At 44.1% G+C, this 16,303-nt stretch overlaps 1 protein-coding gene across 4 annotated transcripts in view; it reads right to left on the bottom strand.

The window, feature by feature from the left end:
* PDE8A (phosphodiesterase 8A) overlaps positions 1–16,303 on the bottom strand; it is a 143,360-nt gene that overhangs the window by 50,237 nt on the left and 76,820 nt on the right. For all 4 annotated transcript variants that reach the window (XM_018066185.1, XM_018066184.1, XM_018066186.1 and 1 more), the window contains 2 exons: positions 2,155–2,211; positions 1,451–1,505 (listed from right to left, as the gene is read on the bottom strand). In XM_018066185.1, coding sequence (XP_017921674.1) covers positions 1,451–1,505; positions 2,155–2,211 — 112 coding nt within the window. The remainder of the gene's footprint in view (positions 1–1,450; positions 1,506–2,154; positions 2,212–16,303) is intronic.

Genomic DNA, 16,303 nt, shown 5'->3' with positions numbered 1-16,303 from the left:
TCCCGTGCACAGAGGAGCCTGGCAGGCTACAGTCCATGGGGTTGCAAACAGTCAGATATGACTGAACAACTGAGCACATGCTAGGTATAACACTCTAGGAAGGCAGTTATTTTATCACACTGAAAATACTATTCCACTGTTTTCTAACTTTAACCTACTGCTGCCGTGAAGCCAGCTGTTAGTCTGCTGTTCTGATTTTTTTCCCTCTGGCTGATTTTAATATTGTCTCTTTATTTTGTTTGTTTTTTCACTATGGTATGTCCTCTTTTTATTTATTCTACTTTGGAATTCTGGAATCTGTGGATTATAGTCTTCCATCAGTTCTGGAAAATTCTCTTCAAATATAATGCCCCATTCTCTCTCCTATTCTTCTGGATCTCCAGTTATACAGATGCTAAACCATCCGCTCTATCCTCCACTTTTCTAAACTTCTCTAACTTATTTTCTGTTTTTGGATCTTTGTGCCACATGCTGGATAATTTCTTCTGACCTGCTAAGTTTTAAAATTTTCAGTTTATTATATGTGCATTTCTCAAAATTCAATTATGTTCTGCTTAAAATCTGCTACGTCACTTTTTATAACTTCCTATTCCTTGAAGGTATTTCCAAGCTTGTCCTGTCTTTGTCTCTTTACATATAATAAGCATAATCATTTCACGATCTTATCTGACAATTCTAACTTCTGAGGACTGTGAGGGCCTGCCCCCGCTGCCTCTCTCCCCTGCTAGTTCCCACTTGCAATGCTGCGTTTCCTTATGGACGGGTTAATGCTGACTGAGGGCTGCCTGCTGCCCTTGAATGATTATTTGCAGAGACTCTCTGAGGCTAAAGAAGAAGGAATTTCCCTCTGGGAGGATGCGTATTTGCTTCTTCCAGATACTTGGTAGTGCTTCCAGCCAGAATCAAGGGGTGAGGTTTCTCCATGACCTCATTGATATTTGGGCTACAAGTCTGCCCAATGATCAGCCTTATGTGAGCTCTCTCCACCATGATTCCCAAGGCTCACTAGCAACTAGCTGACCAAAGCCGGCCTAAGCTTTTTGGCTTAAGAGAAACCAAGAGATTAGAGCCAGGGGTAGAAAGAAATGGAGCCATGTTGGGTAGGTCTTACTTCCAGAATCCTTGAATTGGCTTTAAGGTTGCATGTATGCCTGTAAGCATTATTGACAACACATCCTATGGTACAACTTTTAACTAATGAGTAAGCCATTAAAGGAGATTTTTTTTTTATGTTTAGATGCATTTAGCAGGCATAGTTTTGAGCAACTGAGAAAGCAAAGTATTGTGGATTATCAGATTACCAGATTATGAAATTAAATCAAACTATAACATAGCATAGGACAATTTTTCGTTTTCAAATTAATTCAAAACTATTGCCAGGCTCTAAAGCTGAGATAAAATAATCTGTCATGCTGAATTATACTTGCATAACAAAGAAGTGAGTACATACCCTTGTGAAGCCAGCAGCAATGAGGGACATCACACATGACTCTTCTCTATCCACTCTTTAAAAGAACATGTAAATGGTTAGAGACAGTTTTTTCTAATCAGTTACATCTCACATCTGTATTTACTAATTTATATAATATTATCATTGGCATATAATGAACGTACAAGTCAAATGTACAAAGGTAAAACAATGTTCTGTTTTAGTTTCACACTGGCTTTTTGGCACCAGACATCACTGCTTGAAGCACAGAGATTACACTGAGAGCCAGACCACAGGCGTGAGCACGTGGCTGTGTGATGTGTGAAAATTTTAATTTAGACTAAATTATTTTCATTCTTTTCTTACCTCCCATTTTAATGAAATATAAGGTTTCCCCCAATTATGTATAATGTAAATTCTCATAGATATTTTGAGTTAGAAGTCCCTAAGAAATATATCCGGAAAACATTCATACTTCAGGAATGGCATTCTCCCTTGGTTAGCCCTTTTCTAAAGTGAAAGACAGTCCAAAATCACAAAACCTAGTGTTAAAGTACAAACTCCAGCCATGAATTTAACTGCCAAAGTGAAAGAAAATAAGAAAGAGGAAAAGGCCAAACTAGAAAGGGTGATGCCTATCACAGGACACAAGCTGATACTCAGGCCTCTGTTAAGCACACACATTACACTGACATCTGAATTTCAAAAAAAGAAAAATATCTTACCTGCGTACTACACCAATAATAACTGTGTTTTCTGAGAGTTTTGATGATCTGATAGACCTTTAAAAAAAAGTTTTAAAATAAATTTAAAGCAATTCTTTAAAAACTAAATACACCTAAACCTAAATTTTGGTAGAACAGTTAAAGTTGGGAGAAAGCGAAAGATCCCTCCACACTCTGAGGTCACCTTCTTGGCTAACTTGACCTTTCTTTCTTCAGGAGACAAACTGCTAACCAGTGGCCTGTGGTGACTCTCAAAATTATGGAGCATGAAGACAGCAGCCAGCTCTGATGACATGCCTTCTATTTGTTCTTGTTCTGGTCTGAGCTGTTTCAGATGGAGAATTTTCCCTACCTGGGGAATCCCCCTTACACGAGAAGGGTCACTCGTCTCTTCCTGCCAAAGGAAGATGCAGGTCTACATGTATCACAGCCAGCGGATGGAGACCATTACAGGGGGCGTGAGGCAGCCCAAGGGCCAGCTCTCCACTGCATTCTAAGCAGTGCAGAGAAGGGCTCCCGAGCAGGATGCAGGCAAAACAGTAACAATTAATATTTAAAACTCAGAAATGCAAAGTATTCTTATGCATCAGAATGAGGAGAATCAACCTCACAGGAAAAGTTAAGAACAGAAGACTGACGGAGAAAAGTAGAAAACACTGCTCTACTGAGTTACCCAAGGAGTATGAGGCCACCCTTGGATGGTAAGGAGATCAAGCCAGTCACTCCTGAAGGAAATCAAGTCTAAATATTCACAGGAAGGACTGATGATGAAGCTGAAGTTCCAATGCTTTGGCCACCTGATGCGAAGAGCCAACTCATTTGGAAGGACCTTGATGCTGGGAAAGATGGAGGGCAGGAGGAGAAGGGGATGACAGAGGATGAGGTGGTTGCATGGTATCCCTGATGCAACGGACATGAGTTTGAGTAAATCCTGGGAGATAGTGCAGGACAGAGAAGCCTGGCTGCTCGTGGGGTCCATGGGGAAGCCTGTGCTGCAGTCCACGGTGCTGCAAAGAGTCGGACATGACTTAACAAAGGGACTGAAGAGGCTGCCAAAGGGACTGAATTTAACCCTTCTGGAGAAGCAGCTCCCAAGGAAGCCATGAGGAATGAAAATTCAGCCAAGAGATGAGAGAGGGCAGAGATAAACATGACAGAGAAGAGCAGAATATAAACTCCCCACTGAGATGTGCAATGGCTTTGACCCACCCTACACTGCAGGAAAGAGCAGGACTCTCTGGAGAAGAAGAGCCAGGCCACAGGAAGGGGGAGGAACTTGGCCCCTGGCCCAGAAGGAAGAGACACACATTAGAGGGTGACTGCAGATGGAGGGGTATGCAGGGGGCTAGATTTGGACTCCCCCTGTCAAGACAGAAGCAAGCTGGCCCTTGGAGGATGTGTCCACGATGGGACAGAGAAGAGCCAAGACTCACTGCCTTACTTCAGTTCGACTGGTTCAAGAATCACTTCTGTCACTTCTGAATCACAGAATATAGAAAATGACTGGCGTGACTATTTCTCCACTGTCCCAAGGATGACACATAACATAACCATTCCAGACGTGTGAGGGAAAAGTCAAGTCATCGTATGCAAAGGATGCCTCAGTTTGGGCAAAATTTTCCTGCAGAGGGCCAGACAGTAAGTATTTTAGGCTTTTCATGCCATATGGACTCTGTCACAAGTACTCAATCCTGCCCCTGAAGCATGAGAGCAGGCACACACAAAACACAGATGAATGGGCCTGCCTGTGCTCCCCTGCGCTTACCCTTGCCTCAGGGTACTGAGGCTAAGTCTTCTTCTGGAGCTCAGGCGGAGCAAGGCTTAGAATCCAACAGTATATGCAGAGTAGCTCTGGGGATGGGAAGCTGCTCAGGGATGGAGACGCTTTTCCACCTCCAGGGAACAGCCAGTCTCTCTCATGGGCCACACGGCTCATAACACACACACACACTCTCTGTCCACTCTAAGTCCTATAGCTTCCATTTCTGCCTAGCATCTCCAGAGGGAACCAACTTAAAGGGCGCTTCTTGCATGGCTCTACCAGGGAGGTCACTGCAGGGCCTGCTGACCAGGCCCCAGTCCCATCGTGGTTGCCTGCCTGGAACAGAGCCGAGCTTACCTTCCTGGAGCAGGAGCCACAGAAAGGGCTGTGTGAGCTCAGAAGCATAACTGGCATGGCAGACACTCACACAGACGGGCCCCAGCCACTTTTCAAACCTACTGGCTGCTACTCACCCCAGCACTAACCTTAAATAGGGAGTGAAAGATGCGGATTCACAAACAGTAGTTCCATGGCTTCTTAGGACATTTCTAGTTGTTCATCTGTTTATATTTCTATCATATCATGAACATTTAGTGGGAGAAATGGCAACTCTGAAGTATGCCACCAGCCATCTCAAACCAGCTCATGACTTTTTACAGGAGAAACAGAGATCTGAGTGGTAACAGAGCAGGTAGGCAACCACACAGATGACCTCAGTAAGCAGGTCGGGACACAGGGATAAGGACATGGGGCTGAGGTCAAAGTGGAAGGAAAGACCATGTTTCCCAGAGACAAGTGCATCCCTCCAAAGGAGGTCTAACACTATGAAAAGGCAGGGGTAGTGTCCACTCTCACCACTATTATTCAACATAGTTTTGGAAGTCCTAACTACAGCAATCAGAGAAAATAAATAAATAAAAGGAATCCAGATTGGAAAAGAAGTAAAGCTCTCACTGTTTGCAGATGATGTGACATTATACAAAGAAAACCCTGAAGATACTATCAGAAAACTACTAGAGCTAATCAGTGAATTTGGCAAAGTTGCAGTATACAAAATCAATACACAGAAATCACTTGCATTCCTATATACTAACAATGAAAAATCAGAAAGAGAAATTAAGGTATCAATCCCATTCACCAATGCAACAAAAAGAATAAAATATCTAGGAATAAACCTACCTAAGGAAACAAAAGAAGTATATACAGAAAATTGTAAGACACTAATGAAAGAAATCAAAGGTGATATAAACAGATGGAGAGATACTCCATGTTCCTGGGTAGGAAGAATCAATACTGTGAAAATGACTATACTACCAAATGCAATCTACAAATTCAATGCAATCCCTATCAAATTACCAATTTCATTTTTCACAGAACTAGAACAAAAAATTTCACAATTCATATGGAAACACAAAAGACTCTGAATAGCCAAAGCTGTTTTGAGAAAAAACAACAGAGCTGGAGGAATCAACCTTCCTGATTTCAGATTATACTACAAAGCTACAGCCATCAAGACAGTATGGTACTGGTACAAAACAGAAATATAGACCAATGGAACAAGATAGAAAGCCCAGAAATAAACCCACACACCTACAGGTACCTTAGTTTTGACAAAGAAGGCAAGAATATACAATGGAGCAAAGATAGTATCTTCAATAAGTGGTGCTGGGAAAACTGGACAGCTACGTGTAAAAGAATGAAATTAGGACACTTTCTAACACGTACACAAAGATAAACTCGAAAGAGATTAAAGACCTAAATGTAAGAAACTATAAAACTCATAGAGGAAAACATAGGCGGAACACTTGATGACATAAATCAAAGCAAGATCCTCTATGACCCACCTCCTGAAAGACTGAAAGCTGCTCAGTTGTGTCTGACTCTTTGTGACCCCACAGACTCTACAGTCCATGGAATTCCCCAGGCCGGAATACTGGAGTGGGTAGCCTTTCCCTTCTCCAGGGGATCTTCCCAAACCAGAAATCAAACCTAGGTCTCCTGAATTGCAGGCAGATTCTTTACCAGCTGAGCCACAAGGAAGCCCAAGAATACTGGAGTGTGTGTAGCCTATCCCTTCTCCAGGAGACCTTCCCAACACAGGAATGGAACTGGGGTCACCTGCATTGCAGGTAGATTCTTTACCCCAGCTCCTAGAGTAATGAAAATAAAAACAAGTGGGACCTAGTTAAACTTAAAAGCTTTTGCACAGAAAAGGAAATGATAAACAAGATGAAAAGACACCCCTCAGAATGGAAGGAAACTATAGCAAATGAAAAGATTGACAAAGGATAAATTTCCAAAATATACAAGCAGCTCATACAACTCAATACAAGAAAAAAAAACAACCCAATCAAAAGCTGGGGAAAAGACCTAAACAGACATTTCTCCAAAGACATACAGATGGCTAACAAACACAGGAAAAGATGCTCAACATCGCTCATTATCAGAGAGATGCACATCAAAACTATAATGAGGTATCACCTCAAACTGGTCAGAATGGTCATCAACAAAAAGTCTACAAACAGTAAATGCTGGAAAGCGTGTGGAGAAAAGGGAACCCTCTTGCACAGTTGGTGGGAATATAAATTGATACAGCCACTATGGGAAGACGGTATGGAGATTCCTCTAAAAACTGGGAATAAAAACACCATATGACCCAGCAATCCCACTCCTAGGCATATATCCCAAGGAAACCAAAACTGAAAAAGACACATGTATCCCATTATTCATTGCAGCACTACTTACAATAGCTAGAACACGGAAGCAACCTAGATACCCATCAACAGATGAATGGATAAGAAGTCTTAGAACATACATACAATGGAATGTTACTCAGCCATAAAAAGGAACACAATTGAGTCAATCCTAATGAGGAGGACGAACCTAGAGCCTATTATACAGAGTGAAGTAAGTCAGAAAGAGAAAGAGAAAGATTGTATACTAACACATATATATGCAATCTAGAAAGATGGTACTGATGAATTTATTTGCAAGGCAGCAGTGGAGAAACAGAGAACACTTATGGACATGGGGAGAAGGAAGAGAGGATGAGATGTACGGAGAGAGTAATATGAAAACTTACATTACCATATGTAAAATAGATAGCCAATGGGAATTTGCTGTATGTCTCGGAGAACTCAAGCAGGGGCTCTGTATCAACCTAGAGTGGTGGGATGGGGAGGGAGATGGGAGGGAGGTTCAAGAGGGAGGGGACATGTTTATACCTATGGCTGACTCATGCTGATGCTTGACAGAAAACAACAAAATTCTGTAGAACAATTATCTTTCCATTAAAAAATAAATTTAAAAAAAGGTAGGAGTGTATTCTAGGCTTTTTACAGTCCATAAGAAAGAAGAACTGGCCAGGAAATAGGAATGCCAGGAACCTAGATTGAAAGCTAAGACTCTTTACCTTAGAATTCATGAAAACCAAGATAGAAATGACATGGCACCATCAAGATGTGCCCCCAGATGTAAGGAAGGAAGACTTCAAAGTCAGGAGAAAAGATGGGGCCTGAGTCCACAGCATGACATTCTGCAGGCTGCGCAAGCACACTGGGAAGCCCCCAGAACCAGGCTCCCTGGTGTGACGCTTATGTCTGACTCAGCTGTGCACAACAGAACACTCTCAACAAGACTCAGCTCCCACGTCAAAGACGTGCACAGGCAGGGAATCCACGCTGCTATGGCACTTTGCAACATCAGGAACCTGGCTTCTCCTGTCTTGGTTTCTTCCCATAATCCAAGACAGGTGCCGAGCTCTAGCCATAATCTAGAGAACAGTTAAGAAAGGCGTGCCTTCTCCCTTCACGGACACTTTCCAGAAAATGCACATGACGTGCCCATTGCCCAGTGGCAAGAAAAGCTAGGGGGCGCAGTGTATGTTCTAGGTCAGAAACACTAGAAATTCTACTATTAAGAAAAGAGTAGGGACTGCACTGGTGGTCCAGCGATTAAGATTCTGCGCTTTCACTGCAGGGGGCGTTGGTTCAATCCCTGGTCAGGGAACTAAGATCTTACATGCCCCATGGGACAGCCAAAAGAAGAAAAGAGTAGAACTGGATATGGAGGGGTGGGAGTGGGGCAGGCAACCGCCAGTGTCAAGATGCACCAGGGAACTACAAATAGTTCTGAGGATGGCCTTGACACGAAACCAGAGGAAGGCCACAAGCTGGAGGCTTACTCTAAGAGCACAGCAAAGCCTTTCCATGAGTTAAAGTTTACAAAAGCCCAAGTCCATCATATGTACTTTGACACTGTTCCCTCTGCCACGGGGAATGGGGTTCACATGGACAAGAATGGAATTTACAGTAGTAAATAAAGGATGATCTTCAAACCATGGTAAGTGCAGAGATGGTTATAAAAGCATCCAGCACTCTGAGTGCAGTCTCGCTTCTACACTCAACACAGAACATCTGTCCACGTACGTGGGGTTTCTGTGTGGTGCTTTATTTCCCCCATCTCCTTTCGTAAAAACCTCCCCTTCCATTACGGTGCCCTGCTCCTGCTGCACAGAGGAGTATTTCTTCATTTCTTCTGAGGACACTAAGCGTACGTCTTCTAAAAGGTTCTTCGGAAGGGTTTTTTGGCAGCTTTTAAAAATATATTCATTATTTGGCTGTGCTACATCTCAGCTGTGGCATGCTGCATCTTTAGCTGTCGCCTGAAAGCTCTTAGTTGCAGCATGTGGGATCTAGTACCCTGACCAGGGATGGAACCTGGGCCCCCTGCATTAGGAGCACAAAGTCTTAGCCACTGGACCACCAGGGAAGTCCCTTCAGCTGCTTATAGAAAATAATTTTCTTAGTCTTTAAGGCCGTTCTTTCCCCCTCCATTACTTGGCAGCTTTTTACAGGGCCCCATCTTTGTTCTTGAACTGGAGCGTCATCAACCAGGCGGCGTGTCTGTAGCAGCAGAGGCGACTGCCTGAGCGTTAGCAGCCATCCTTCTCTTAGGTCTGGGCCTGCAGAGCAGTCAACAGGAGCAAGTTCGTGCTCAGAGCACGCCACCAGCAGGTGTGCACGGGTCTGCTACACAGAGCGGCCTCCTGGCCTGCTCACTCTCCCCTTCTCTAAACTGAGAATTTGAAGGACTGATGCCAGGCTCCCCACGCCTCCAGCCTTCTTAAACACGGCAAGAGAAACCATATCTTTGTCTGCCTCCCTCTGCTCCCTGTCCTGTGTTTCCAGTGGATGTAGAAAGCGAGTCACAGAAGTGGTGGTGCTCGGCTCTGGTTGGTGTGGCTCCAGCAGCAGGCTCAGAGGTACGCAGCTGGAGTGAAGCTAGCTTCTTCCCTCTTCCTTCCTCTAGGGCCTGGGATTTCAACTGTAGAAGACATTCCCAGAACAGGCTCCTCTACTAGTCCCCACAGCATAAGAGACTTGGCAGGGAGCCTGTCCTTCTCTGTCTCCCGACTTCTGACACATCTGTCATCTTATCTTGGTTTGCTAATGGCCATGGTCAGCTTTTGTCGCCATGGGAAGTTGGGAGGGGTCCTGGCCTCAGCGGACTTGCTGGCCTCGGCCCTGTCCATCTCCTACTTCACTCTCCAGGTGGCAGCCACGACTGCTGAGAAAAGTCAGCAACTGACGAAAAACCCTACTCAGGGGTGTTGATCAGGTGTCCCAGAAGGAAGATGAAGGGACAGACAGAGCTCTGCCAGGGCTAAGGTCTCGTGAGACGTGTAAGTGGAAAGCAGGTTCAGGAGGGAGATCCTGGATAGAGTCCTTGAAGGGACAGTCAAGCAGGCAGGAGGGAGATCCTGGAGAGTGTCCTTGAAGGGACAGTCCAAAGTGGGCAGGCCCCCTTAAAGGGATGATCTCAAGGGATATAAGCCAAGTAAGGGCCAGAATGGAGATGAAACTGACCAGCAAGATAAATCAAGGTCCACTCTTACCTCTAGAAAACTCCTTACAAATGGCACAAGGGTCCCTCCCCCTTGTAAATCCTCAGCCAACAAGACAAATATGACATGGTAGAAAACAGCTAGTGAGAGGGACTCCAGGTTCTCGACAGGGCTGTGACACAGCCATCAGGAAAGGAACGTGACTGGGGTGCATGTGCAGAGGTCAGCTCTCCAGCCAACACAGTGGGGAGCACTACTCTGCTTGCTCCACACTCGTCCTCCCAAACCTGTGGGCTTTCCAGTTCTGGAGCCAGGCTGACAGGAGCTCCTGACTGGAGGAAGGTACAGAGAAGAGACCCTCTTTCTGGGACTGGACTATGAGACCACACTTTGTGACAGCAGTGAGGATGTGTCCACCTCGAAAAGACCGTCCCTGCCCTCAGATGTTGGAAAGTGGGGGAAAGGGATTAGAACTGTTCTAGTGACCCCCGGGCCAAATATGGACAAAGCTGGGCCCAACATGGAGGAGAACTCCTGAACCCCAGGACTGCCCCTTGGGACCCCTAAGCCCCAGGAGAGGCTGGGCGGATGGTGGTGGGGACTTGGAGAGGACATGCACACATGACAGTCTGTATGTCTCTAAAACCACATGAGAAGCAACCCAAGTCACCTTCTCTATTTTCAAACTGTGAAACTGGACATTTATATATCAATAAAAATTTGCTGAGTAAGTTACCCTATTTGTTTAGAGGGCTTCCCTGGTGGCTCAGATGGTAAAGAATCTGCGTGAAAAGTGAGAGACCCAGGTTCGATCCCTGGGTCAGGAAGATTCCATTCCCAGAATGTGTAAAACCATAACATTTTCCCACCTAAAAAAGTGGAGCATAATTGCATATTATAAGTATTTGTTGTTATTTATTCACTAAGTTGTGTCCAAATCTTCTGTGACCCCATGGACTGTAGCCCACCCGACTCCTCTATCCATGGGATTTCCCAGGCAAGAAACTGAAGTGGGCTGTCATCTCCTCCAAGGGATCTCACTGACTCCCAGGGATTTGGAACCTGTGCATCCTCCACTGGCAGGCAGATTCTTTACGAGGGAAGTCTTATATGTATTTTTCAGTTCAGTTGAGCTGCTCAGTCGTGTCCAACTCTTTGCAACCCCATGGGCTGCACCATGACAGGCGTCCCTGCCCATCATCAACTCCCGGAGCTTACTCAAACTCAGGTCCATTGAGTCGGTGATGCCATCCAACCATCTCATCCTCTGTTGTCCCCTTCTCCTCCTGCCCTCAATCTTTCCCAGCATCAGGGTCTCTTCCAATGAGTCAGCTCTTCGCATCAGGTGCCCAAAGTATTGGAGTTTCAGCTTCAACATCAGTCCTTCCAATGAACACCCAGGACTATCTCCTTTAGGATGGACTGGTTGGATCTCCTTGCAGTCCAAGGGACTCTCAAGAGTCTTCTCTAACACCACAGTTTAAAAGCATCAATTCTTCGGTGCTCAACTATCTTTACAGTCCAACTCTCACATCCATACATGACTACTGGAAAAACCATAGCCTTGACTAGACAGACCTTTGTTGTCAAAGTAATGTTTCTACTTTTTAATATGCTGTCTAGATTGATTATAACTTTTCTTTCAAGAAACAAGTGTCTTTTAATTTCATGGCTGCAGTCACCATGTGCAGTGATTTTGGAGCCAAAAAATATAAAGTCTGACACTGTTTCCCCATCTATTTGCCATCAAGTGATAGGACTAGTGACCATGATCTTAGTTTTCTGAATGTTGAGTTTTAAGCCAACTTTTTCACTCTCCTCTTTCATTTTCAACAAGAAGCTCTATAGTTCATCACTTTCTGCCATAACGGTGGTGTCATCTGTATATCTGATGTTATTGATATTTCTCCCGGCAGTCTTGATTCCAGCTTGTGCTTCTTCCAGCCCAATGTTTCTTATGATGTACTCTGCATATATGTTTATGCAATAAACTGTGGAAAATTCTGAAAGAGATGGGAATACCAGACCACCTGACCTGCCTCTTGAGAAATCTGTATGCAGGTCAGGAAGCAACAGTTAGAACTGGACATGGAACAACAGACTGGTTCCAAATAGGAAAAGGAGTACGTCAAGGCTGTATATTGTCACCCTGCTTATTTAACTTCTATGCAGAGTACATCATGAGAAATGCTGGACTGGAAGAAACACAAGCTGGAATCAAGATTGCCGGGAGAAATATCAATAATCTCAGATATGCAGATGACACCATCCTTACAGCAGAAAGTGAAGAGGAACTAAAAAGCCTCTTGATGAAATTCAAAGAGGAGAGTGAAAAAGTTGGCCTAAAACTCAACATTCAGAAAACGAAGATCATGGCATCCTGTCCCATCACTTCATGGGAAATAGATGGGGAAACAGTGGAAACAGTGTCAGACTTTATTTGTTTGGGCTCCAAAATCACTGCAGATGGTGACTGCAGCGATGAAATTAAAAGATGCTTACTCCTTGGAAGAAAAGTTATGAGCAACCTAGATAGCATATTCAAAAGCAGAAACATTACTTTGCTGACTAAGGTCCATCTTGTCAAGGCTATGGTTTTTCCTGTGGTCATAAATGGATGTGAGAGTTGGACTGTGAAGAAGGCTGAGCGCTGAAGAATTGATGCTTTTGAACTGTGGTGTTGGAGAAGACTCTTGAGAGTCCCTTGGACTGTGAAGAGATCCAACCAGTCCATTCTGAAGAAGATCAGCCCTGGAATTTCTTTGGAAGGAATGATGCTAAAGCTGAAACTCCAGTACTCTGGTCATCTCATGGGAAGAGCTGACTCATTGGAAAAAACTCTGATGCTGGGAGGGATTGGGGGCAGGAGGAGAAGGGGACGACAGAGGATGAGATAGCTGGATGGCATCACTGACTCGATGGACGTGAGTCTGAGTGAATTCCGGGAGTTGGTGATGGATAGGGAGGCCTGGCGTGCTGCGATTCATGGGGTCGCAAAGAGTCGGACACTACTGAGCGACTGAACTGAACTGCATATATGTTAAATAAGCAGGGTGACAATATACAGCCTTGACATCCTCCTTTCCCAATTTGGTACCAGTCTGCTGTTCCATGTCCAGTTCTAACTGTTGCTTCCTGACTTGCATACAGATTTCTCAGGAGGCAGGTCAAGTGGTCTGGTATTCCCATCTCTTAAAGAATTTTGCAGTTTGTTGTGATCCACAGTCAAAGGCTTTGGCATAGTCAATAAAGCAGAAATAGATATTTTTCTGGAACTCTCTTGCTTTTTCGATAATCCAACGGATGTTGGAAATTTGATCTCTGGTTCCTCTGCCTTTTCTAAAACCAGCTTGAACATCAGCAAGTGCACAGTTCACACACTGTTGAAACCTGGCTTGGAGAATTTTGAGCATTACTAGCATGTGAGACGAGTGCAACTGTGCAGTAGTTTGAGCATTCTTTGGCATTGCCTTTCTTTGGTACTGGAATGAAAACTGACCTTTTCCAGTCCTGTGGCCACTGCTGAGTTTTCCAAATTTGCTGGCATACTGAATGCAGCACTTTCACAGCATCATCTTTTAGGATTTGAAACAGCTCCACTGGAATTCCATCACCTCCACTAGCTTTGTTCATAGTGATGCTTTCTAAGGCCCCCTTGACTTCGCATTCCAGGATGTCTGGCTCTAGGTGAACGATCATACCATTGTGTTTATCTGGTCATGAAGATCTTTTTTATATAGTTCTTCTGTGTATTTTTGCCACCTCTTCTTAATATCTTCTGCTTCTGTTAGGTCCATACCATTTCTGTCCTTTACTGTGCACCCATCTTTGCATGAAATGTTCCCTTGGTATCTCTAATTTTCTTGAAGAGATTTCTAGTCTTTCTCATTCTATTGTTTTCCTCTATTTCTTTGCATTGATCTGAGGAAGGCTTTCTTATCTCTCTTTGCTCTTCTTTGGCACTCTGCATTCAGATGCTTATATCTTTCCTTTTCTCCTTTGCTTTTCGCTTCTCCTCTTCTCACAGCTATTTTTAAGGCTTCCTCAGACAACCATTTTGCTTTCTTCCAATTCTTTTTCTTGGGGATGGTCTTGATCTCTGTCTCCTATACAATGTCACGAACCTCCGTCCATAGTTCTTCAGGCACTCTATCAGATCTAATCCCTTGAATCTATTTGTCACTTTCACTGTATAATGGTAAGGGATTTGATTTAGGTCATACCTGAATGATCTAGTGGTTTTCCCTACTTTCTTCAATTTAAGTCTGAATTTGGCAATAAGGAGTCATGATCTGAGCCACAGTGAGCTCCTGGTCTTGTTTTTGCTTACTGTATAGAGCTTCTCCATCTTTGGCTACAAAGAATATAATCAATCTGATTTCGGTGTTGACCATCTGGTGATGTCCATGTGTAGAGTCTTCTCTTGTGCTGCTGGAAGAGGGTGTTTGCTATGACCAGTGCATTCTCTTGGCAAAACTGTGCTACCCTTTGCCCTGCTTCATTCTGTACCCCAAGACCAAATTTGCCAGTTACTCCAGGTGTTTCTTGACCTCCTACTTTTGCATTCCACAGTAAAAAAAAAAAAAAAAGTAGAGCATATATTTAAAGTGGATAACCAAAATAAATAAATAAAGTGGATAACCAACAAGGTCCTAGTGTACAGCACAAGGAACTCTGCTCAATGTTATGTGGCAGCCTGGATGGGAGGGGAGTTTCAGGGAGAATGGACACATGTATACGTATGGCTGAGTTGCTCTGCTATGTACCTGAAACTATCACAATACTGTTAATCAGCTATACTCCCATAGGAAATAAAAAGTTAAAAAAAAAAAGCAGAACATAACTACCACCATTTAATCTTTCCCTTAGAGCCCTGGATGGTCTAGCAAGGCCATGTTTGCAAGTGCGAAGGTCACGGTTCTGCACACATCTGTGGCCGGGTCTGGACTTGGATGAGACTGTGAAGGCAGCCAGGGTTTCCTCAGCGCCTCTTCCCTCTCACCTCTTCTATCTGGGCTCTCTGGCCCTCTTCAGACACCTCTCCTGCCTCGCAGCACTCCGTTAAGACTATAAGCACAATGTAGCTGAGACATTTTCTTCCCTTCCTCTGAATGCCATCCATCAAATGTTGGAGAGAGAAAGGATCTTGGAAACCAAATGTTCCAGATTTACAGCTGAGAAAACACATCCTCAGAGAAGATGTAAAGTGACCTGAAGGCCAGAGGCTAGGCCCCGGGGTCAGGACTCCCTCCACACCTCCGCAGCCCTCACGGGGGCACTGCCAGATGGCACGTCCGACAGATCTGGCTCCAGGGACAATGGCTAACTGTCATCAACCCGACAGTAACAGGAAAGGGAGGCAGGCAGCACAGCAGGCCTGAGACCAAGGCCGGGGGCAAGTCTGAACAGACGTGGATCACACTAGGGCGAAAGCCACCTTGTCTGACCACCTGACAGGTGAATTCTCAAGTACACAGAAGTCACCATGTACCTATAAACAGCCTTCTGATGGGATGTCAATTTCTTGTCAGCTCAGTTTTTAAATCGTTACATTAATATTTAGCTTTTAATCTTTTCTAGCTCTTAAAAACCAAGATTTAAACATTCCTAAAATTAACACCCAGCCCCATCACTTCATGGCAAATAGATGGGGAAACAGTGTCAGACTTTAATTTTTTCGGCTCCAAAATCACTGCAGATGGTGATTGCAGCCATGAAATTAAAAGATGCTTACTCCTTGGAAGGAAAGTTATGACCAACCTAGACAGCATATTAAAAAGCAGAGACACTACTTTGCCAACAAAGGTCCGACTAGTCAAGGCTATGGTTTTTCCAGTGGTCATGTATGGATGTGAGAGTTGGACTATAAATAAAGCTGAACGCAGAAGAATTGATGCTTTTGAACCGTGGTAATGGAGAAGACTCTTCAGAGTCCCTTGGACTGCAAGGAGATCCAACCAGTCCATCCTAAAGGAAATCAGTCCTGAATATTCACTGGAAGGACTGATGTTGAAGCTGAAACTCCAATACTTTGGGCACCTGATGCAAAGAGCTGACTCACTGGAAAAGACCCTGATGCTGGGAAAGATTGAGGGCAGGAGGAGAAGGGGACGACAGAGGATGAGATGGTTGGATGACATCACCGACTCAACGGACATGAGTTTGAGTAAGCTCCGGGAGTTGGTGATGGGCAGGGAAGCCTGGCATGCTGCAATCCATGGGGTCACAGAGTCGGACACAACTGAGTGACTGAACTGGAACTGGAAAATTAACACATTATAAAATTTTACATTATATTCAAATTATGATTTGTCTTCCCCCAAGTAAAGCTTCCTTTTAAATAAAACTGCTATTTCACTTTTGCTTTACTTCCATCAGCAACAAATGACTCTTCTTGAGAAAGCAACTTTCTTAGATTTATGTCTGCCTCACAAATTCTCTCATGATATTGATTTTCTGCAAGTATTAAAAACAAGGGACATTTGCCTAAGATTGGCAGACAATGTTCAAATGTGCTGTAACTTTTAAAACATCTAGAAAAT

Source organism: Capra hircus, chromosome 21, assembly GCF_001704415.2.
Source record: "Capra hircus breed San Clemente chromosome 21, ASM170441v1, whole genome shotgun sequence".
Taxonomy (NCBI): Eukaryota; Metazoa; Chordata; class Mammalia; order Artiodactyla; family Bovidae; genus Capra; species Capra hircus.
The sequence above is the reverse complement of the archived record's forward strand: the minus strand, read 5'-3'. Positions and strand labels throughout refer to the sequence as shown.